This window comes from Rana temporaria, chromosome 13 (genome assembly GCF_905171775.1).
Source record: "Rana temporaria chromosome 13, aRanTem1.1, whole genome shotgun sequence".
In the NCBI taxonomy this organism is placed as follows: domain Eukaryota; kingdom Metazoa; phylum Chordata; class Amphibia; order Anura; family Ranidae; genus Rana; species Rana temporaria.
In genome coordinates this window covers 97858855-97884261 of record NC_053501.1, presented here as the reverse complement: position 1 = coordinate 97884261, position 25407 = coordinate 97858855, and the positions used below count along the sequence as shown (strand labels likewise).

The 25407-nt window shown below is 40.5% G+C and overlaps 1 protein-coding gene across 1 annotated transcript in view; it reads left to right on the top strand.

Annotated features, from left to right (window-relative positions):
* LOC120920692 (cubilin-like) overlaps nucleotides 1-10615 on the top strand; it is a 135643-nt gene extending 125028 nt beyond the window's left edge. The window contains exons 27-36 of the mRNA XM_040332905.1: nucleotides 1865-1999; nucleotides 2086-2203; nucleotides 2681-2856; nucleotides 2937-3018; nucleotides 3117-3244; nucleotides 4549-4664; nucleotides 5591-5816; nucleotides 7429-7547; nucleotides 8897-9107; nucleotides 10260-10615. Of these exons, the coding sequence (XP_040188839.1) occupies nucleotides 1865-1999; nucleotides 2086-2203; nucleotides 2681-2856; nucleotides 2937-3018; nucleotides 3117-3244; nucleotides 4549-4664; nucleotides 5591-5816; nucleotides 7429-7547; nucleotides 8897-9107; nucleotides 10260-10267 (1319 nt within the window). The 3' untranslated portion in view covers nucleotides 10268-10615. The remainder of the gene's footprint in view (nucleotides 1-1864; nucleotides 2000-2085; nucleotides 2204-2680; nucleotides 2857-2936; nucleotides 3019-3116; nucleotides 3245-4548; nucleotides 4665-5590; nucleotides 5817-7428; nucleotides 7548-8896; nucleotides 9108-10259) is intronic.
* The last annotated feature ends 14792 nt before the right edge of the window (nucleotides 10616-25407 follow it).

The following is a 25407-nucleotide window of genomic DNA, read 5'->3' as shown; positions in this document are numbered from 1 at the left end:
GGGGGTCCGATCGGGACCCCCCCCCGCGACTTGCGGCGGTCGGGTCCCCTCGGGGAGCGATCCGTGACGACGGCGCGGCTATTTGTTTATAGCCGCTCCGTTGCGATCGCTCCCCGGAGCTGAGGAACGGGGAGAGCCGTATGTAAACACGGCTTCCCCGTGCTTCACTATGGCGCTGCATCGATCGAGTGATCCCTTTATAGGGGAGACTCGATCGATGACGTCATTCCTACAGCCACACCCCCCTACAGTTGTAAACACACACTAAGGCAGTGTTTCTCAATTCCAGTCCTCAGGCCCCCCCAACAGGTCAGGTTTTCAGGATTTCCCTCAGATGAAAAGGCTGTGGTGATTGCTAAGGCAGTGAAACTGATCAAATCACCTGTGCAAAAAAATGGAAATCCTGAAAACCTGACCTGTTGGGGGGGCCTGAGGACTGGAATTGAGAAACACTGCACTAAGGGAACACTAACTCCTACAGCGCCCCCTGTGGTTAACTCCCTAACTGCAACTGTAATTTTCACAGTAAACAATGCAATTTAAATGCATTTTTTGCTGTGAAAATGACAATGGTCCCAAAAATGTGTCAAAATTGTCCGAAGTGTCCGCCATAATGTCGCAGTCACGAAAAAAATCGCTGATCGCCGCCATTAGTAGTAAACATTTTTTTTTTTATAAAAATGCAATAAAACTATCCCCTATTTTGTAAACGCTATAAATTTTGCGCAAACCAATCGATAAACACTTATTGCGATTTTTTTTTACCAAAAATAGGTAGAAGAATACGTATCGGCCTAAACTGAGGAAAAAAAAAATGTTATATATGTTTTTGGGGGATATTTATTATAGCAAAAAGTAAAAAATATTGAATTTTTTTCAAAATTGTCGCTCTATTTTTTTTTATAGCGCAAAAAATAAAAACCGCAGAGGTGATCAAATACCACCAAAAGAAAGCTCTATTTGTGGGGAAAAAAAGACGCCAATTTTGTTTGGGAGCCACGTCGCACGACCGCGCAATTGTCTGTTAAAGCGACGCAGTCCCGAACTGTAAAAACACCTTGGGTCTTTAGGCAGCATTATGGTCCGGGGCTTAAGTGGTTAAATACAAGTGATGTAAGTACCTTCATTGTAGAGATCAGACTAGAGGTGGGAGAAGAAGCACAAGGAGTATGTTAGCTGTACTGTAGTGAGTGCTCCATTGTAATAGGAGGAGAGAGCAGAGTGACAGAGACATGAGACTATCATACCTGTAAGTGTTACTTCACTGCAGCAGAGCAAAATCAGGTCTCCTCCCTGCCAAACAGGGCTGTGTGGAATCAGGTGCTTACAGATTAGCTAGTTAGTTTGTTTTGGTTGCCCAGTGGGAAGGGGTTCAGCTAAGCTTAGCATCTTCCCGGGCATTTCTAAGTTCTGCCCCCCACAGTAGGACGGCTCTACTCGGGGGCTCGCTTTCTGCTGTGTCCTGCATGGGAAGATTCAAGAGTCCAACTTCACTGCAGCAGGGCAAAATCACGTCTCCTCCCCTGCCAAACAGGGCTGTGCTGGGTCACAGAACTGAGTAAAGCTGGGAATTTGGACTGCATGAAAATATCTAACATGTTTCTCCAGATGCACAGATTCCAACTGTGCCTATTCTATTCTGTTTTATACCCCAACACTGTACTATACTGCATCATGATTAGATGCAGCCGCTGTTAGTTCTAAAACGTTCTGTTTGGATCCATCCATTTTTCAATCAAAAGATGTCAGATGAGAGGGAAATGACATAGCCACCCACATAGCAAAGTTCAGCCAGTTCACAGTGTATGGGCAGCTTAAATGCAATGCATTATAGTGTATTAACTATAATTTTCTGTATTTTCAGATAGCAAAACACCCATGTATGGAGGCGATGTGCTGGTACAGAATGAGCGCAGTGCCATGAACTGTCCTTCTTGCCTTTGGCCTAAAAGTGATAGTGGTAGTGTTTCTGTTCCCTACACCATAGATTCCCGCTACAGTGAGTTCCCTCTATTTTCTCTTGCATTGAAGTATTTATTGCTATTTGTTATTTGTAGAAACCCAACCTTCTATCTCTGTTTCCAGGTGCCAGTGACCTGAACAGTATTGTGCTCGCCATGGCCGAGTTTGAAACATTGACTTGTGTGAAGTTTGTGCCTCTTACAACAGAAGATGATTACATCAACATCACTCCTGGTGATGGGTAAGGTTGTCTATTGTCTATCATAGTTTTTCACAGTAGGGAGCATCTAAAACATAAACACCTTAGACTTTACGGCACCTATTTGTGCATGATGGATTCTCTTTTGAATTTCCTCCAAAAAAAATGAAAATACATGTGACAGTCACAAGCCAACAACAAGGTGCTTCTTGGTTGTCTAATTTTTTTGTGTACCTAGCAGAAATAGCACAGGGACATAAGATATTTATCCTGGCGCTGCTAACATTGAGTATATAGTAGAAAAATGGAAGTGACCTAGAGGGAGTGGGGCTTAGTGTCAACAGACTCAATGGATTCCACTTAAAATTTCACAATGAAAATAAAACCAGCACAAACAGATATTGATTGTTTTCTTTCTGTAGTTCAGATTCAATCATTGTTTCTATTAAAACTATTGTCTTAGGCTCCCACATGGTATTAAAGCATAACTCCTTTGAACTGTATATCTACAATTTCTAGCTGTTACTCATATCTTGGAAGAACTGGTGGAAGCCAGACAGTTTCATTGGGTGGAGGCTGCATCTACAGGGGGATTATACAACATGAACTAGAACATGCCCTGGGCTTCTACCATGAGCATGTAAGAAGTGACCGTGACAATTATGTTGACATCAATTTCCAGTATATCCCTAAAGGTACTGCAGACATTTACACAAAGCAAATTCAGTCAAGTTTTCAAAGAAGAGACATTACCACTGCTTTTTTCTTGTTACAGGAAAATTGGGTAATTTTGCTAAAGCGGACACCAATAACCTGGGCAGTCCATATGATTACGGTTCAGTGATGCATTATGATGCGTAAGTCATGGCTTTTGTGTTAGCTGGTGAATTACCGATAAACTATAGAATATTTTAATGGTAATATGTCGATTTTTTCTCTATTCAACATTTTCCAGCTATGCATTCACCAACACTTCAAACAAACCCACAATCGTCCCCAAGCCTGACCCCAATGTGCCTATTGGGCAGACAATTGGACTGAGCGTCTTGGATGTCACTAAAATTAACCGACTTTATCAATGCAGTAAGTTTCTGTACATTCCAATTTCATGGGTTAAAAACATTAGAAATTATACTTTTTTATGATTGCACTTTAAGTGAATTTTTACAGTTTTGAAAAATTTTGACAAAAAAAACCCCACAAAGGGCCAGATTCAGAGAGAGAGAGATACGACGGTGTATCTCCTGATACGCCGTCGTATCTGTGTCTTACACTGGTCGTATTTATGCGCCTGATTCATAGAATCAGTTACGCATACATATGACTAAGATCCGACAGGTGTAACTGTGTTACACCGTCGGATCTTATCTGCAATTTAAAAATGGCGCAGGGGGCGTTCCCGCTGATTTACGATGAGAAATATGTAAATCAGCGAGATACGCCAATTCACGAAAGTACGCGGACCCGACGCAGTGTTGTTACGACGTTTCCGTAGCGGCTTTCCCGGCATATACTTACCCCTGCTTCTACGAGGCGCAGCCAATGTTAAGTATAGCCGTCGTTCCGCATCGATTTTGAATTTTTTTACATCGTTTGCGTAAGTCGTTCTTGAATACGGATGGACGTCGTTTACGTAAGCGTCGAAACCACTGACGTCCTAGCAACGTCAGTGGGAGCAATGCACGCCGGGAAAATTCACGGACTGCGCATGCTCATTTAAATCGGCGCAGGGACGTGCCTGATTTGAATAGTACACTCCCCCTAGCCGCGGAATTAGAATTCCGCCGGTTGATTTACGATCCGCCGCCGCAAGAATGGAGGTAAGTGGTTTGTGAATTACCCACTTGCCTCTCAAACTTGCGGCAGCGTATCTTAAATCACATAGATCACGCAGATCTGCTGATCTGCTGATCTAAGTGAATCTAACCCAAAATGTGCACTGTGGTGTCTGGCCCCTACTATGGGTGTACACAATAAATAATGTACACATATGTGGTATCCCTATGCATCTCAAATTCAATTTGGGTTATTTATTTATTGTCATTTAAGAACGATATAGCTAGATTAAAAAAAAATTATATTGCTTACAATTTGGCCAGTTTTCATTGAAAAAAAGTTAAATATCAGGAAATGTAGTTTTTACCATGAAAAGAAGGCTCAATTTGCCCTGACACGGCATTGAGGCAATAAGGATCTTTTATCTTCGATGTAAAGGGGTTAAACTCAAGGTTCATTTGATTTTAAGTTCAAAATTCCAGCAGTTTTAATCTAATAGAAGGTCAATACCCCTTCCCCTGTTTCCCACCAATATATTATTAATATTATTATTATCAGTCTAATCCTCCAATAACTAAATATAATTTATATGTCTATTTCTCCCTTCTCAGGTGTCTGTGCGACTTTGCTTAATAATAAGACAGGAATTTTCACTTCTGACAACTATCCCTCTGCTTATCCTAATAATGGTGACTGCGTTTGGTTGATCAGAGTTCCATCAGGGAAGGTGAGGAAACAGAAATGTAGAGATGCAAAATGTGACCCTAAATGTCTAGCAACCTAGCTGTGAAAATGAACTGCCATCTGAAGATTGTTTTGTACACCACCTACATTTTACATTCATAAAAATAGAGACTTGACTAGTATAGAGCCACGCAATAGGTCCAAATACTCCCTACCTGAACATCACACTTTTGTACCTTTGTACATTGAAGTGGAGCCATTGCGGTGGTTTGACTTTATGGCAGAGACGGGGGTATAGAGAAGGTCGTTTAAGATGTAAATGCCTCTAAACCTCATACTCTGCTTCAACCACCAATTGCTCCATATGTTGGAATAATACTTCCCTTCATTATGGCCCACGTCATTGCTGGAAGCAAATGTGCCAGATTTCTTTTACCCCACATCTGATGGTGAGGTCATTGTAGGAATGGGGGTTTAGCAGGAACAAAAGGGGTTTTGGATTAATTTGTGGCTCTGGTTCTTACAAGTATGTTACCAATAGTAACAGTATTGCAATATCCACAGTCTCAGGTTTCTTTGACTTAACTCAATATAGCATAAAACGAAAGACTTCTGTTAAAAAATTCTTCCCCCCCCCCCCAAATGTGTCTTGTTTAAGCTTATTGGTTTCCCTAAACAAACCACAAGCAACAAATAATCAGAGGGAGCAGAAGAGTTCTGTTAACTGGAAAATCAATGGAAAATACACAAATATCGTAGATAGAAATGTCTATAGCTGCAAGATCTTTTAACAGAAATTAGAATCCTACATATTCTTGTGTTTTTTTTTTCTCTGAAGGACTGTTCAAGCATTAATATAGCAATTGATTGCATCATATTGGAATTACATATTAACCCAGTTTGCAGTTACAAGTATGGGAAGTTTGGGGTTTACTGTAGATAATACATTTTCCTTGTGTCACTTTTTAGGCTTCATTGAAATTCAGTACCTTTAATATCCAATCCACTCCTAACTGTGACTCAGACTACATGAGGATCTATGACGGTCCCTCTAAGAACTCTCCTGTGTTGTTGGATAAAATATGCGGAAGTCAAACCATCCCTCCAATCATCGCTTCCACAAGCCAGATGCTGGTCCAGTTTGTCAGTGACGGGGCTGTTTCTGGGGTCGGCTTCCAAGCTTCATATAGCTCAGGTATGCTGATTTATTTTATTGGTAAAGAAAGATACTGAAGAATCATAGATACAGAGGAGATCCCTCCCAAGGAGGAACTATTGGCACAACAGTTTGATGCCATATAACCTCTGTTTGCAACCTTTGAGGTAATCCATGCAGTTTCTTAGTATATACAATTACATTTTCCAGTTAGATTGTTCAATGTGTATGTTGGTCAACTTTAAGAGTGATAACAATTACCTCTATGGCTTATTTTGGATCAGATACTGTATAAATTCTTCTTTCTTGTGGTATATCACTGCTGTCTGCCCTTCTGCGAAACTATGGCCCCATACACACGATAGAATCTATCCGCAGATAAATCCCATCGAATGGGTTTCAGCGGATAGATTCTATGGTGTGTACACTCCGGCGGATATTTATCCGCGGATATTTCCGAATTCCAGCAGATAAATATTTGTCGACATGCACAGAATATCTATCTGCTGGAATCGGATCCCACGGATGGATCCGCTCGTCTGTACAGACTCACCGGATCCATCCGTCCAAAGGGATTCCCCGCACGCGTCGTAATGATTTGACGCATGCGTGGAATTCCTTATATGACAGTGTCGCGCCCGTCGCCGCGTCATAATCGCGGCGACGGCGCGACACGTCATCGCCAGAGGATTTCGGCGCGGATTTCAATGCGATGGTGTGTACATGCCATCGCATAGAAATCTGCTGAAATCCTCGAGAGGATTTATCCGCGGATACGGTCCGCTGGACCGTATCCGCGGATAAATCCTCTCGTGTGTATGGGGCCTAAGAAGTTGTTAAATTCCTATGGACTTCTTTGCGGTTGACAATATCATCCAAAATTCTCCAGTGTGGAGTGCAGTGACCAGACTTTCTTTTCCCCAGCACTGCATTGGTTAAATGCTTGCTTTGCTTAGGGCAGATTGGCAAAGTTCAAAAAATTACCCTGGCAGCCGGTGGTCATCTATGCTCTCCAATGTCCCAGTATGTGGGCGAGCCCTCAACAAGTTCATGTACAATGCATGACTGCTGATCCTGTGTTGTATTTGATGACATCTGAGAGTCTAAAGCCAGGAGAATGGCAACAAGAAGCAGCTTCAGGGACCAGTAGTACAGCATGGAGGAAGCCTGTGGGAGGGATAAATAAGATAAGCATTTCAACTTATGTATCACCTTCTAGACTAAAGATGCGTGTAACCCAAGCAGTGCAGTGGGGGGAACAATATGGATAGATTTTACAGCATCTGTACTTATACCATTTAGGACAAAATATTAGGTTTGTATGGTAGCCCACCCACCTCCACTACAGTTATTTATTTTCATAGGACACTCCTGTTTTCTAACTAGTGCTCTGTGAAACTCTTCTGGGTAAGGCAGAACGTGTGACTCTCTCCCATTCCTGCCCTGAAGCAGCATTTGGTGCCTGTGTAGGCCATCTCTACATCTGAGCTCTTCATTGAGGGTTGGAGAGTGGGGTCCTAGCCTAAGAGGAACTTGGAACTTCGAAAAGGGAGGATGAACTATGTATATACAGTATACACATAAACATAAAATGATGTCATATACTATTATAAATCTCCTTACTATATTGATTATATCGATATTCTTACAGTGAAGTGTGGAGGATCCTTCTTTAACTCTCAAGGCAGCTTCACATCTCCGGGATACCCAGGGAACTACAGTCCAAACATGGATTGTAACTTCACCATCACAGCTCCTGTTGGAAATAAGGTAAAACAAGATGCCTTCATAATTCTCCCTAATTATTGGACTTCCTCATTCTCTAAAATTGTCACACATATTAAATGTAATGTTGTACAGACTCATTACAATCTGAATGTACAACCCCCTTTGAATTTACCAGTGTTCACCAGGGCCTACCTGATTGAATGGAAACGAAATGTATTGTTTAGGGCATTACAATACATGTCTGATGGCAAATCTAATGTAGATTTCTCTAAGATTATCTACCACCAAGACGTTCTGGATCTTTTCCCAGTGATGACAGGAAGTGTTGGTGGTAATTTGTGAAGCTGGCTGAGAACTGGTGGTGTGACATTTGTAAGTGGTTTATAACGATTTACTTGACTTTGCAGCACTGGACTCATTTCTGCCATCCTGATTGAGAGTAACAGGAGCACAGGGGAGAGGAAGGGAGGGGGCTGATCAGTTTCTTGAGTCTATTGTAGACCGGTGAATGACAAAGAAATCAGCCAGTAATGTAGGAGGAGCACAGAAGATCTCCCAGCTCTGGATTTTCCTTCCTTGTCCGTAAATTGTAGATTGGTGACCATTACACTGCAGGAATAGAAAGGACTTCCTTTTTCCAACAAGATTCCTAAGCACTGCCTTTTATGTGCAGTATCACCCCTAAAGTGACATAAAACTCTTAAAACAAACAATTCATTTTTTTCATATTAGCAATCACTAGATGTGGTGGCTGCATCCTTTTTCTTTGGCGTTTCCTCATTTTCACCTGGTGATCTGACCAGTAACACGCCTCCTGTATTAGTGAGACTCTACTCTGGATGAATGAGAACAAGAGGCACAACAATCAGCATCAACCTCAGGTTGGGGGAGGGGAGCATTAAATGTATTAGCAGATTTAAATACACATGTTGAATCCAAATTCCAGCTCACATTTTATTATCAGTTACAGCAGTTTTTTTTTCTTTTGGGATAAAGGTTTTACATGAATAAATAAAGCTGGTCATTTTAAGCACCCCTGTCAGTGTTGAATAATTTGGCTTATCCATGTAAACTGATAAATTCTGCTGGATAGCTTGTGCTTTTGAAAAACAACAGACTTGCTGGCTGGATCACTAAATGATCATTGAAGAAAGCCTAAAAAATAAAAACAAAAGCAGCCATCACATGTAAAAATTGGTTATCCGCAATATAAACAATGTTTTGCTCTTGGGTTTAATGTGGCTTTAATTGCAAATACTATTTCAGGTAGACTGTAACATCAATGAATTGTAAGAACCAATATATTCACTCACTTTTATGCAATAAAAATTATTTGTTTGTTGTATGAACACAACACTGTCATGTTAGTAATAATTGTATTTCTATTTCAGATTGCTCTGACCATAAGTGACTTCCATTTAGAGTCTTCCATTATGTGTATGTACGACTATCTAACACTCTTCATGGATGGTACACAAATGGGTCCATTCTGTGGGGATCGCACCATCCCTGTGTATTACTCCAAAGGCAACTCTATGGTTCTCGTATTCCACAGTGACAAGTCTACCCAGGCAAAGGGCTTCCAAGTCTCTTACACCTTCTGTAAGTAGCTCAGTTCTATCTGCGTATATATAATATCAGCAATGGACGTTATAAGATAATAGAGGTCACTTTTTTTGTAAAACGCAGTGAGCTTAATGAAAAAACATATTGCATAAAGAAATATAACACTGCTGTGGTGTAAGAAAAGATTTAATAGCAGGATCTCCGGTTAGATACAAAGCTAAATCATCTTCAATTACAACTATGAAGTACAGAACTGATGCTAGACTTTCCTATTAGATGACCCAGCAAGCACTGAAAATTAGAAACAGCATACAGTATATTGAATGTTTATATGTAAAAAAAAGATTTCCTACAAAAAAAAACAATACAAAAGAAACAAAAATACAATTGACCAAAACCCTCTATAGTCCTCCTTTAAAGCGGAGCTCCACCTCAAAGTGGAACTCCGGCTCATCGGAACCCTCCCCCCCTCCGGTGTCAATTTGACACCTTTCAGGGGGGAGGGGGTGCAGATACCTGTCTAAAGACAGCTATTTGCACCCACTTCCGGCCACACAGTCTGCGGGTAGACTGTCAGATCCCGTGCCCCCCCCCCCATTGTTTTCTGGGAAACACTCGGCTCCCAGAACAAAGCGGGAGCCAGTCAGCACGGCGCAGCGCGACTCGCGCATGCGCCGTTGGGAACCGGGCAGTGAAGCCGGATCGCTTCACTTCCTGGTTCCCTCACCAAGGATGGCGGGGGGTCAGCAGAGTGACGAGGGATCGCTCGTCCTCTGCTGCGGACGGCGCTGGACTCCAGGACAGGTAAGTGTGCTGATATTAAAAGTCAGCAGCTGCAGTATTTGAAGCTGCTGGCTTTTAATTTTTTTTTTTCAGCGGACATCCGCTTTAAGCAGACATGATATTCACATGACCTCTAGTGATATTAAAATCTGTTAATAAAATTCAGCGTATCAAAATAAAGACCAACAAGCAATCAACCAACAATGTTCAAAAAATCATCGTTTATTGTATGGGCAGATTTTTTTTGAGTATACACCATTGATACTGGATATACAAATCCATGTAAATGTATTTCTGTTATGTTTTTTTGTTATAGATCAATGAGAAAGTATGAAAGAATAAGGGCTAGGTATTATTTAAATATGGTTTTATTATTTGCTGACATTGACCTCTCTCTGATTACAGTTCAATAGATGAGCAACTGATGTCACAAAGAGAAAATCTACCGGTTCTGGAAGGAAGGCGACATCACTACAGGACACAATGGGAATTTGATGGAACACGTATAGAAAAGTTCACACATTTGTAAACATATATATAATGATTAAATGTACATCGGATCATGCTATTGTTTGCAATTACATTTAAAAATACAAAATAATATTTCTGAATTGTTTTCCCATTTGATTGGTATTTTGATTGGCTTGGTTAGGAATAGGGGAGCTAATTTTGGCGTCCTCTGGTTTCATGGTGGTTTACATTTATCCTATAGTGATAATTCTTATTTCTTTATCTTTCTTTTTACCTACTTATTATTTTGAGGGCGCGATTGGATATATATGACAGTCTGATCTGATGTTTTCCTTTCCTTTTTCAAAATAAACTATATTAAAGAATGAATCCATCTCTGTTATTATTTCGAGTGACATAGTTTCTGATTCCTCAGCGTGACCTAAAGTGAGCATTGCAGTAAAATTAAGTCAATTTATTAGTTTCAGCCCAATCCCCTGTGAAATGCACTGCCCAGGGGCGTACCTACAGGGGTTGCATGGGTAGCCATTGCGACCTGGCCCCATGGGGATACCAGGAGGTCCACACAGCCTCCCTGTATGCCTAGATAGGGGAGTGGCGGGGGCAGGGGCATACAGAGGAGCCAATCCTCCATGTAGCTAATGAATTCCCGCTTCTCCTCTGCTCCCTTCCGCATACATTCAGCAGCTGCAGAAGCGAAATGGAGGACATTGGTTCATCCAAATGCTGCTCCTGCCACCTCCCTATTGTTATTCAGCTGCCCTGGGCTCCTGTGTGCTGTCTCCTGGCCCCCATTGTCCCCACAGTGCTGCTGGGTTTCCTCGTCCTACCTCTCGCTTGCTGCTACAGAGAATCTGTCAGGATGGAGTCTTGACTAAGTGAATGATACCGATCACTCACTTTTTTTTGTTTATTCATTCATAGCTGAACCAAAGTAAACTGTGTTTACTATGCCTCCGTTTATGAATAAACAGGAAGGTCCGTACAAGCTACCCCTGTTCATTCTGTGCAGCTGAGATTGCATAAAAGGGGGTTGATGAATGTGTCCTCAAGTCCATTTCTTTGTCTCAAAAGTGTGATATTTCACATAAATTTGTAAAAAAAATTAAAATAAAGTAAAATGGTAAAAAAATAAAACAAAAATAAAAAAACTACTGGCACCAGTGGCGGAACTACCAGGGTCACAAAGATTATAAGAACAAAAGATGATCAGGACAGCCGCACTCCAATCCAACGTAACTTTAATGTAAAAAAACTAGAAACATGCACTACAAGTCACAGCAACGGAACCTAGGACAGCTGACGCGTTTCACACTAACTTCAGTGTTTACTTGTAGCTTATTTTTCATAAAATGAACCTCTAATACATATATCAATCCTTTCCAGACATGTGATCAAAAACAGGTGAAATTGAAAATGCAATTAAGGACTGCCAAAGCACTCCAATCTGGACTAATAAACACCTGCTGTAGTGGAGGTCATGAAGACCTTCTATTTTATAGAGCAGGTCGCAGGTGATCAAAATGTATTAAAAGGAATAGACTAAGGTTATAAATAATAAAACCACAATGCAAGAATAGATATATGTTACATATAAATTAATACAGGCAACCACAAAAATAATTAAATACATACATAGAGTAAGTTTGAAAATAAATATGGTTTGTGAATACAGGTAGGGGTTTCTCCACTACTTATTAAATGTGAAACGCCATTATGTGAAAAACAACAATATGTATCCTGTTTAGGTGAATATCATGTGTATACATCTACCGTGATTAATATATGTAGCCATAGCCAATGGCACAGGTAGTGGTAATTAAACCTAAATAGTCTAAGAAGTGCAAAAAGAAATAAATGGGGAAAAAACTCAAATGATATGGTGAATAATAATATGAACAAGTGAAAACATTTGTGATTAGTAGTGTCATGTGAAAAATTAAACAAATAAAAATAAACTATAAATATGTGATGTTGTGAAAAGAGCACAACACCAACCGCAATAAATGCAAAAAGTGGAAAAAGAGGGGGTAGGCAAACCTACCACATTAACTATATATATATATATATATATATATGTGTATACGTGTACCTCCATAGTTCAATAATTGAAGGAACATAAAAGTGAATGTAGAAAAAAGCCTTAGTTGAATAATCCCTCTACCACCTCTAATGTTTTTTATTTTGTATTTTATTTTCTAAACCTTGTATTTTATATCATGTATTATTTACTCGTAAAATACCCAAACATATTTGTCACCAAACAAATTAATAAGTTAATAAAACATGGTGAAAGGATGGGACAGGATGAAATCGAAAAAGGTACAAGAAATGACACCTATATATGCTCGTAAATTGGGCTATTGATTAGCCGATGGTCGTAAATTAAACTGTTGATGAGCCAATAGCGCATGCTAGGAGGGAAAAACCGGGGCCAGTAAAACGGTCGTAATTCTGTTTCAACCCTAGGTATTGGGCACATGTATATAGTATATAGGAGGACATAAATATCCTAACTGGCACATAAACCAGGCTGTGACACCAACAAAGTTGTACAGGTGTCTTAAATAGCTGTGACCACAAACAGAAAAATCTCGGGCATAATAAAAAGAACCGAAAAGTTCAAAAATTCAAAAAAGTAAATTAATTAAATATCCCGGATTTAACGAAAAAATGGTAATAACTACAATTTTATTCCAGAATTCCCATATTGACATGTTAGGATATAGTGAGTAGACATGAGAATGTGAAGGTGTCAAAGTTATTATGTATCTTACCGATGTCTATATTGCTATATTGCAGTATGTTTGTATGGTGAATCCAACAGGCACCTATTCTTCAACATGTCTACATACACAAAACACATGTCCATATGGGATCGCAGTCAGATTAAAACAAAAAATGTTGCAATGTGTATGGACCAATGAATGAAATGAAAAACACTCATTGGAAAAAAATATATTATAGTTGTTAAATATCCATTGTCCATACACAATACATACCACTGAACATCTAAAGCATCCCGTAGATATAAAAAGAAAAAAATATTTTAGTTTATAAATATGAACACTAAACTAAAAACATCCCAATCTGCACTGGATGTTTATGAAATTAAAAAGATATACGGACTCCCGTTCCAATCTTCAAAGTTTCCACGCAGGTCAAAAAAACGCATATTGTAAAGGAAGAAAAGAAGAAACGGGAGAAGTTTTCCGACAATAAGTTGCATATTAGGCTTTAAAATGAGCACTTTTGAATTCGAACGTTCGAGTCCCATAGACGTCAATGGGGTTCTAAATGTTCGTGCCAATGTTCGGTCCGTTCGAAGGTTCTAGTGCGAACTTAACGGGGGGGGTGTTCGGCTCATTCCTATACTATAGGTGTCAAGGCCCTATATAGTACTATTCCTCATGACGAGGGCCTCGCAGCTATACGCCATGTTCTCACACAAATCAGATAGCATGAATATCAGTATAACAAATTCATTCTACATGCCCTAGATTTTTTCCTTAAACACAACATGTTCTCATTTAACAGGGGCCACTTCATTCAGGCCATGGGAACGTTTTGTGCCCTGGCTTATGCCAACTGGTACCTATATTCGTAGTATGTGATGGATCAGAGCTTTTTCTTAATGAATTAATTACACCAATTAATACAAATTATTTCAATCTAAAATTTATGATGTCATCGAGTGCTACCAAATAGGGTTGCACCGATACCACTTTTTTAGCCAGTAGTTTTTTTTTGAGGGGGGAGTGGACAGCCGGTGTCAGTTTTTTATCATTTTTATTTCTTATTATTTTTACAATTTTACTTTAAAATATTTATTTATTACAATGCTTCCTTTTTTATTTAATTTTTATTTAACCCCATTGGTGGGTAGGGGAACTTTGGTGAGATGTCAGGGGTCTAAACAGACCTATGACATCTCCCCTTTGAGACATGGAAAGGGATTGAGGATAGAGATTCCCCAGTCCTTTTCTCAGCAGCCTCAGCTGCACTGAACATGAATGGACAGGAGACAGAGGCCCCTCTATCTACGATTTACGATGCTCAGTTATGAGTGGACAGAGTCAGTGATCACTGACTCTGTCTATTCAGAAAAAGAAGGAGCCAGTAAATATAGGCTCCTTCCTCCGCTCTCGATCCTGAAACAGAGGAGCACATAGAGGGTGACCGGAGGAGGAGAGGGGGACCAGAGGAGCCCATGGAGGAGCACAGAGGAGGACACAGAGGGGAGCTGGAGGAGGACAGGGGGGACCGGAGGAGCCCACAGAGGAGGACACAGAGGGAGCCAGAGGAGGATACAGGGGACACTCAGGAAGGTTTGGTGCGGTGGTGGGGGGAGTTATAATCACGGATCTCCTTGTGTGGTTTTTAATAAACCAGCTGAAAGCTGCAAAGAGGAGAAGTGGCTGTTAGCTGCTTTTTTGAAAGACACACAGGGAGATCCGTGATTATAACTTCCCCCACCACAGCTCCGATCATCCCTGAGTCCAGGTATCAGACTAGGCATCAAGAGCATTTGCAGGTATACAAGTATTCCTGCAAATGCTCGGTATCAGCTCTGATTCCGATACTAATATCAGAATCGGTGCCACCCTACTACCAAAATTACTTTTTTAGATGTTCTCATCCAAAAACAAACTGATAGTCACCTTTCTAGTGAACGTTTCCGCAAACCGATAGCAGGCAAATCGCTACTTCATGCCTCAAGTTTTCACCCTAAACCCCTACTGGCCTCCATTCCCTACAGCCAGTATTTGAGGGTTAGGTGGAATTGTTCAGATGATGCCTGCTTCCAAAAGAAGCTAACATTTTGAGGACAAGACTCCTTGAGCGAGGCCATTCCTAAACCTCCCTAAAATGAGCCTACAAACGAGCATATAGTCAATCACGTCAGGATCTCCTATTCTCCCAAAGAGAGCTGAAAAAAAGATGATACTCTTAAGATCATCACCATCATTGCAACACAAGCAGGTAAAACACATACTAACTAAATATTGGCATCTACTGATAAGGGATGAGCTGAACACCCCCTGGTTCAGTTCACACCAGAACAAATTGTGCGAACATGCGAACACCGTTAAAGTCTATGGGACACGAACGTGAAAAACCAAAAGTGTTAAATTTCAAGGCTTGTGTAGCGCTGACATTCTTGTATATTGATGTGTGTTTGCATACTTTAATACAACGTCTATGGACATTGCTATGTTTAAGTATTTGGAGCCATCTAGTGACCAAATACTGGTAATGCAGAGAGATGTTTTGTTTAGTATTTTGGTTGCCTTGGAGACGAGGAGAGACCCAAATACTGGTAATGCAGAGAGATGTTTGGTTGAGGATTTTGGTTGCCTTGGAGACGAGGGGAGACAGGAGTGTAAACAAAAGCTTCTGGATGCGGATGCCGAGCTGCTGGGGAGGGAAGGCTGAGCTCGGAGAGCTAGAGGACAGTGGCCGGATTGCAGAGACCGAGAGACACTCATCCGAGCATCAGAGAACCGGATCCATCCAGCGGAGCTGAACAGAGCTGACGGAGAAGCAAGTTGCAGTCACAGGACCCTGAACAAAAGTTACTACCCGGAGCTCCGATCCAGTGGGTGAGCGGGTCACGACCCACAGTTTGCTAAGTTTACACACAGTTAGACTCATATGCAGGCCTCACTGGGATTTATAGTTCCACAGAGGAGCAGAGGAACTGAAACTGAGAAGGCTTGAGGCCTATCTAATTTGACGTTTCAAGCGATTTTAAAATAGTTGTTGCAGTTATACCAGGAGCAAATTCACTTCAATTTGACTCATCAAAACTGTGGATTACAAATCACTTTAGCTAGCGAAGAAAAGAAGATCCAAGACCAAGTACTTTAAGTGAGATCTCACGCATAGCTAATAAAGTAGGGGGAGCTCCCAGGTATAAAATGTTTATGTATACTGTTTTCAAATAACTTATGTTTAAATCAATTGTGCTGTCGTCTTACGTTGGGATGACAGCACAATTACTGTAATCACTTATTTGCATATTTCACAGTAAAATATATCTCTGGTTAAGTATCCAGTTGTTGTGGCGTACTGTTTTTCTCACTCCAAGTGCAGTCAGTGGATCCTGGGGTTATAATACAGGTATTTTGTATTGTCTTACATTGTATTGTATTGCATTGCATCACAGCTGTGCCAAGGGGATTGAGCCAAGTTAGTGGGGTTTATTAGTAGAGTGCAGGCCCAAATTAAACCAGCAGCTCCTTCGGGGGTCAGTGCTACACTTATATGCAAGTTATATATAGAAATGGGGGGTACTAATGCGCAAACCAAAGGGGGAATAACTGGAAAAAACGAAACTATAATAAGTAGAAGCCACCTGATGAATGTTCACACACTAATAACAGTAAAAAAATGGAGGAGGTAAGGGGGCGCTTACTAAAAAATTATTAAGACTAAATATACAAAACGTGCATTAATCATCAATAGTGCAAAATAAATAAGTGAAAATAAATAATACAAACCTGTGAATAAATCTTCATAAAACTACACAAATAAAAATAGTGACAATCCGGTGCGAACAATTCTCCTGTGCACAATATCCGTGTATGGAAGATAGATAATATGCAATGTGAAAAATATTAAAGATATAAATAAAATTTATTAAAATGAATAAAGTGCAAAAAAGCAATTCTCAAAAACACGTGCAAACAGTACAAGTCTTTTTCCCACTCAGTGATTCTGTTTTTGAATTTGTTTATTTTTTCTGACATGTTGGTGTTATATCTTTCACTTGGATGTTATAAGTTGCACTGAGTAAATACAGCTGGAAAAACACAAATCTGTGTCTGTCTTCATTTCAGGCTGAAAAGCAACAAAATGTAATTATTTTAAAGGAGGGTGATTGTTTTTTATACCCACTGTATATATGTAAATGTATTGATGTAGGTAATTGTATTTCAGTTATGGTTTACATTATAGATATCTACCTCTGTGTTTTTCCTGAAGAAGGGGACCATATGGTGAGAGTGGGTGGGCCAGTGAAATTAACCTGTTTCTTTGGCGTGAACGGACAATTCAAAGGTTTACTTTAGCTCACAGCTATTACTATTATTAGTATGTAATCATGTTACCTGTGGTCACATGGTCATTACTAAGGTAAGGTTGTGCGTAACGGAGTTCATCTATTTTTTTTTTTACATTTTTTGTAATGACTTTCTCATTTTATTATGTCACACTGCTTAGTAAATATCCAGTTGTATTTTGTATGCAGTAGAATTGATTTTTTACAGCTGACATATAATGACATGTTTTTCAAAAAGGCTATGGATTACATTTCCAAGCTTCAAGGCAAATAAAAATGAAATTTTAGACATGGGAGATAAAGAATAGAATTATATGTAAAGGGATAGTTCACCTTTCCAGAAAACATGAAAAGGGGACCTAACACAGGACGCAATCCCAACCCCCTGTTCCCGCTGTACTTCCCTCCCACAATCCTGAACTTTCAGGGCCCCTGCAAGTCCCTCCACCATTCCAGGGATTTGAAATCCTCACTGCTTTCTTTCCTCTCCATTAAGCACTGTAAGGATGGACCAGATGGATTCTGAGTGGACGCCGTCACATGGACGGGGCACATTCGGTGATGTACAATAGAGAAAGTTGAATTTTTGAACTTACCTGTAAAATATTATTTTTGGAGTATATCACAGGACACAGAGGTCCTTTCCAGGGGTCAAGTCCTGGGGGAAAAAAAAAGTGTGAGAACTCCCATCCAAGATCGACTCCCCCACCAACAACAACAAAATAATACGCTCATATGCATAATTACTAAACCGCGTATTTTATTTTTTTCGATCCACTGTACCTTAGTAATTCTTTATGTTACTGGCCGCTTCCGGTATATGGATTCATCGGGTAGCAAGTTCTTTCTAAATCCTACTATAACTTGCGGCAGACCTCCGCAATGTCTCCTGGGAACAATGTCAAAAGCTCCCAGGAGACATTGCTGCATCGAGGAAGTGACGGAATACCCACACACTATCTGATGAATCCATATACAGGAAGCGGCCAGTAACATAAAGTTTCCCCTGCCCCTGACAGTGACTCGAGCTGGGCATCGTCACTTAGTGAAGGATTGGCACGGGCGGCTCGGCTGCTCTAGTCCTGCAAAGGGAACTGAGTTCTTGCTGTGAAAAAGGTGCAGGAACTCCGTTCCCACGCGTTCCAGCAGGACTTGAGCCCTGGTCCTTCCCCTCTATGTTAAGGTGTGTGGCTTGTCTTTTTTGCCAGTGTCCAATCACCTATAGGTGGTGCGTAACCCTTATGAGTAAAGAATTAATATAGCTGCTCTGTGTCTCATGATAAACTCAAAGAAATGGATTTTACAGGAAAGAGCATAAATCCAATTTTATTCTCTAGAACAGTCCAAAGCACTGTCATGGTGATATTAAAATATCCTATAAAGAAATACCCTTTTTATAAATGTTATTCAAATGGATATAGGGGGCCTCAAGTGCTGCTCCTGGCATAAACATGTGGCATTTTTCAGTAAAAAACAAAGGAATAGAGTGGTGCCAAACAGCCTCATAATGTAGTAATACAGTATATTACGAAAAGTAGGACGCCTGCCTTAACACGCATATGAACTTTAATGGCATCCCAGCCTTATGCCGCGTACATGGACTTTTTTCAACGGAAATTCTGACCGTGTGTGGACCCCATCTGACTTTTTTCCATCAGTATTTAGAAATTCAACATGTTTTTTTTTTCCGTTTGAAAAAAAAACCGATAGGAAATTCCTATTGTCTGTGTGCAACTCTGACGGAGAAAAACCCATGCATGCTCAGAATCAAGTCGACGCATTCTCGGAAGCATTGAAATTCATTTTTCTCGGCTCGCCGTAGTGTTTTATGTCACCGCGTTTTGGACGGTCTAATTTTAGTCTGACAGTGTGTATGCAAGACTGATGGAAGTCAGCTTCATTGGAATTCTGATGGAAAATTATATCGGATTTTATTCCATCGGAAATTCCGATCGTGTGTACACGGCTTAAGTCTTAGGCTGCGTACACACGGTCGGTCCAAACCGATGAAAACAGACTGAAGGACCTTTTCATCGGTCCAAACCGATCGTGTGTGGGCCCCATCGGTCAGTTATCCTTTGGTCCAAAATTTTAGAACTTGCTTTAAAATTGAACCGATGGACGCCTAACCAATAGGTCAAAACCAATGGTTAGTATGCAAAAGCATCGTTTAAAAACCCGTGCATGCTCAGAATCAAGTCGACGCATGCTTGGAAGCATTGAACTTCGTTTTTCTCTGCACGTCGTTGTGTTTTACATCACCTCGTTGGACTTGGTCAGTTTTTTAACTGATGGTGTGTAGGCACATGAGACCATTAGTCCGCTTAATCGGTTAACCGAGGAGAACAGTCCGGACCGTTCTCATCGGATGGACCGACCATGTGTACGCGGCCTTAGGCTTGCACAAAGTCCTCACCTCCACCCGATAGAACACCTTTTGGAGGAGCTGCGGTGGCTCAACGCGATTGGCACTGTGCTGACAAGCCATTCATCTCTGCAGCTAGGGGTTCGGATCCCGGTCTTGGCTACATGTGAATTGAGTTTGGTGGTCTCAGCCCGACTCCCGGTGGGTGTGCTATGCGAGGTAAGCCTGCGCTTAGTACACCCACCCCCCCCACAAAAACCACCACACTTACACACGCACTCAAAATTGGGTTAACATGCACGCACTTTGACCAAAAAGAGAAGTGAAGGACTAACAGGGCTGGTTGAGCGGGCTAGATCCTCTCACTACCTTATAGGGAGTCCCTCTGCCCCGTTGGGCTTCAAAGCAGAGCAGGTAGGGCGGGCTATGTGGGAGGACCCCCTCACACACCCGCCACTGCCACCCGGGGCATGGAGAAAGGTGGCAGATTGCCTCTTGGGGAGGCCTGCCTACTCCCAACTCCTGCAGTCCGGCTCCTCTCTCGAGTACATGCACAAAATACACAAAAAAAAAAGAACACCTTTTGGATGAATTAGAGCAGAGACTGTGAGCCAGGACTTCTTGTCCACATTAGTGGATGACCTCACAAATGTGCTTCTGGAAGAATGGTCAAACATTTCCATAGACACACTCCTAAACCTTATGGACAGCTTCCCCAGAAGAGTTGAAACTCTTATTGCTGCAAAGGGTCAAAAGGTGGGCGAACTCAATATTGAACTCAACGGACTAAGACTGGGATGCCAATAAAGTTTATGCGCTTTGTAAAGGCAGGTGTCCTAAAACTTTTGGTAATATAGTGTATTTTATTCAGTAAAGCAATCTTCAAACCAGTAAATATTGCACTTACAAGTCAAGAAGGAGAATGGGCATATAACCGAGTAGAGAAAGCCCCATAACCAGTGGGTTAAAAAAGCCGACTTCACCTGGAAACTGCCAACCACCGGGGAGAAGTGCTGGCTGGAAAGGACACCTCTTCACAGAATCGCAGTGTAAGTCTCTTGCAGAGAATCATGGGAGATGCATTTCGGAGAGCAAAGTATGTCCTTCCTCAGACAAATTAACAGCAACCTCCGGGATGTAAATACCTGTCCAGCAGTGTGGGTATTAACCTTTAATCATCCTACCAGATGCTGCCGATCGCTGTGTGATCTATGCGGTATATGAAAAACGCATGGCATACTAAATTTAAGTTAGGAAATACCTAAATAGATGAAACCAATTGATGGAATTGTGATGGATTAACCTTATCTATGTACATACAATAATTCTACAGAATTTTATCTCCATGTAATGATAATAAATCCCTTTCATGACAAAACCCAGTTCTGACATTTGCTCCCTGCAAGTTAAAATCTGTATTTTTTGCTAGAACCCCCAAACATTATATATATTTTTTAGCAGAGAATCTAGAGAATAAAATGGCGATCATTTCAATATTTTATGTCATACAGTATTTGCGCAGCGGTCTTTCAAATGCAATTTTTTAGGAAAAATACACTCATGAATTAAAAAAAACGAAACAGTAAATTTAGCCCAATGTTGTTGTATAATGTGAAGGATGATGTTACGCCGAGTAAATAGATACCCAACATGTCATGCTTTAAAATTGTGCACACTCATGGAATGGCGACAAACTACTGTGAAAAAATATGCAGCGCTAATAAAACATAAATATAAATATAGTTCCAATGCGCTACTGTGAGTAGACCAAAGTGTGAAAATAGTATAAATAATATATTAAATAAATAAATATATATATAGAATACCCGGGGCAGCTATATCTAAAAGTGTTCACATAACACAAAAAAAGGAATAAAATGGTAAAAAAGTGATAAGCGCTCCAGGTATGTGCAAAATGCAACCAAAGTGTATACGTAAATGAATAAACCACAATCAAGGAGATAAAGTGACCAAGCTCAAAAAGTGCAGTACGTGCCGAAAAATGATTATAAAAAAGTATATAATCTGATGTGATACATAGAGAGGATATCCAGTCCTCTAAGAGTCCATAAGCTCTGTATAGCTAACACATAAATATATAAATAGCAATATGTCGATAAACAAAGTGTATATATGATGGTTTAAAGGTGAGTGAACAAGTGTATAAAAGTGCAACAGTGATGTTGATGGGACAGTCTATAGGTAGAGATGGTGAGATGCATCCCAAGAAGATATCTATGTAGAAGGTAGCAGTGTAACAATCCTCATTAGTCTTGTAGTGCCCTTACCATGAAGGTGCTATATGTGCGCATATAGGGATATCCCTCCGGGTCTGCGATCGTTCCGGTTCTGGGGACAGTCAGTGTATGTTGTTCCAGCAGCTGTGTTCAATTAAGTTCTCCTGGGCGTGTGTCTCCCGATGTCCTCCGGATCTCCGGTCACCTTTCTCCTAGGGTCACTTGTTTCCAATGTCTAGTAACTGCTGCATACCTCCATAGTGCTCTCAATTGTATTGTTCAGTGGATAAAACAGTGGGGTGGGGAGAGAAGAAAATAGCCTCCAATGGTGTAGTAGGATTTAAACATCCATAGGTATTTATTAAGGGTTATAAAAGCAAGTGGCACACACAGTGCTTAAATAGCAAAACAGCGTGTAAAAAACAAAGTACAGACGTGGCGTTTTGAAGTTGCCGCCTTGCGTCTGATAGCCTCCGGCTTGTGTGAGTATAATCCTCGGTCTCGACTCGGCTCCCTACGGCGTTACGTCACGCACCTCGTGACTTCATCAGGGGATTCCTATTGGCTGTCGGGCCGCTGGCTAAATACGCCCAAACCGGAAGTAAACAGTCTTCCATTTTCTTGGAGTCCATGTTCATGGACATAATGTATTAAATGGGTGCTGTTATTGGGACGTGGCTTACAGTAAAGGTGAACACCTTAGATTGATGATTATCATCACGTTTCATGTGTAATCCAAGTGTTAAACTGGGAATGATAATTACAGAGGGAACTAAAAGGGTACATCTTATCGCAAATGGTGATGGGCAATAAGAAAAATCAGTCATATATAATTATACACACATATCATGTTAAAATTGAAATTAAAATTAGAATGCTGAAGGGTTAGCTTCTAAAAAAGAGGTGATTGGTATGATCACAGTGTTTTTTTAAAAAGATTGTTATTAAAAGATAATAGACATAATAGGTTAAAATTAAAGCCAAATAGCGCAATAAGTGACGTAGTGTAAGTGCATCAATGTCGTGGTTTATTAACCCTCAGTGGGCCGATGAACAGACGTTGGCCTTCGTAAGTACAAAATGCAACTATTAGGTTTATAGTATTAATGATGGACTAAGTGAATGGGAAATGGCGGTGTGGATGAGATAAAGGTCCTAGGTAGTGGATATAACCCTTGCTTAATTAGCATTTATGCACATAAGGACTGTGTCTCGTTGTGTAAAAGAACTAAGCTAAAGGGTTGAGTTGTAATAGTAGTGATGAAGGGTCAGGTATGTTTCCACTAAATGGGATCAGTATAGGAACTGCACTACCTGTATTTCTACTAGATATAAAAATGTAATAGTATCCATGAGTATACCTATATAAAGTAGTCTCAACCGATACTCCCACAAGCCCAAGTCCATCAGGGCAATTTAGGTATCATGATGACATACATTCACATTTGGTGATGACTGAAGTCAGAGAAAGATAAATATAAAAATGGTAAAAAACATTTAAAAAAATTATTTAAAAGTTATTTAAAAAGCAATTTAGGTCGAAATCCACATTCATACCTCCTGGAGTGAGTGTGTTTAAAGTATGGATCCAGCGTGATTCTTTTTGACTAATGACTCGTATTTTATGGCTACCTCTCCAAGATGCTTTGTATTTTTCTATGCCCCAAAATTGGAGCATAGTGGCGTCTTGGTTGTGCACTTTCGCAAAGTGGCGTGATACGCTATGTTTGGGGTAGCCCTTAGTTATATTACGTACATGCTCTTCCATTCTGTATTTTAATTTTCTTTTAGTCCTTCCCACATATTGCAGATTACAACTGCATTGGAGCACATAGATAACGCCCTCAGTGTGACAACCAATAAAATCCCTTATTTGGTAAGTTTGTCCTGTCATAGTGCCATTGAAGTCTAATCGTTTTCCTTGAAATGGTTTTGAATGTCTACACGCAAAGCAATTCCTGCACGGGTAGAATCCCTTTCCGGAAAAAAAGGAAAACATTGGTTTGGGAGGAGAGGCAATGACCGATTTGACCAATAGGTCTCTTAAAGTGGGAGCTCGTTTATATATTATATTAGGTTTCTTGGGGAGGATTGTCTGCAGATCTTTATCTCCCAATAGCACATGCCAGTGCCGTTGGATGAGTTTATTGATTTCTTTATGCTGAACATTGTAGTCTAGTATGAGGCTTGGTGCTCCATTGTTTGGCGGTACTTTGTTGGCCGTCTTATTCTCCAGCATATGTTTTCTGTCCAATTTTTGTACATTAATTACTTGTTCCTTTGAGTTCCTTGGAGTTCTGCCTCAAGTTCAACTATTTCTGGCATAACCAGATCTACTACAAGCAGGCCATAGGCATAGCTATGGGCGCCAAATTCGCCCCTAGTATAGCCAATGCCTTTATGGCCCAATGGGAGGAATCGGCCATTTACGAGCATATGCCGGCAGAGCTAATCCTGTACAAACGCTATATAGATGATGTTATCATTCTATGGAATGGCAATAAAGCAAGTCTGGAGCATTTTATGGAAACCTTGAACAAAAATGAAAAAAACATTAAACTTGTGTGGAAAATAGACACCAAAGAGGTGGACTTTTTGGATTTGAATGTATCACTTGAAGGTAATAGAATCATCACCAAAACCTACTTCAAAACGGTTGACACCAATAGCTATCTGTCAGTGGAAAGCTGCCATCACAAACCCTGGCTCTACAACATCCCGAAAGGGCAACTAGTCAGACTAAAGAGAAACTGCACCAAGGAGGAAGACTATAACGAGCAGGCCCAATTTATCGGAAAAAGATTTGAGGATAAAGGGTATGACATATCCTGGCTAAAGGAACAAGTAATTAATGTACAAAAATTGGACAGAAAACATATGCTGGAGAATAAGACGGCCAACAAAGTACCGCCAAACAATGGAGCACCAAGCCTCATACTAGACTACAATGTTCAGCATAAAGAAATCAATAAACTCATCCAACGGCACTGGCATGTGCTATTGGGAGATAAAGATCTGCAGACAATCCTCCCCAAGAAACCTAATATAATATATAAACGAGCTCCCACTTTAAGAGACCTATTGGTCAAATCGGTCATTGCCTCTCCTCCCAAACCAATATTTTCCTTTTTTTCCGGAAAGGGATTCTACCCGTGCAGGAATTGCTTTGCGTGTAGACATTCAAAACCATTTCAAGGAAAACGATTAGACTTCAATGGCACTATGACAGGACAAACTTACCAAATAAGGGATTTTATTGGTTGTCACACTGAGGGCGTTATCTATGTGCTCCAATGCAGTTGTAATCTGCAATATGTGGGAAGGACTAAAAGAAAATTAAAATACAGAATGGAAGAGCATGTACGTAATATAACTAAGGGCTACCCCAAACATAGCGTATCACGCCACTTTGCGAAA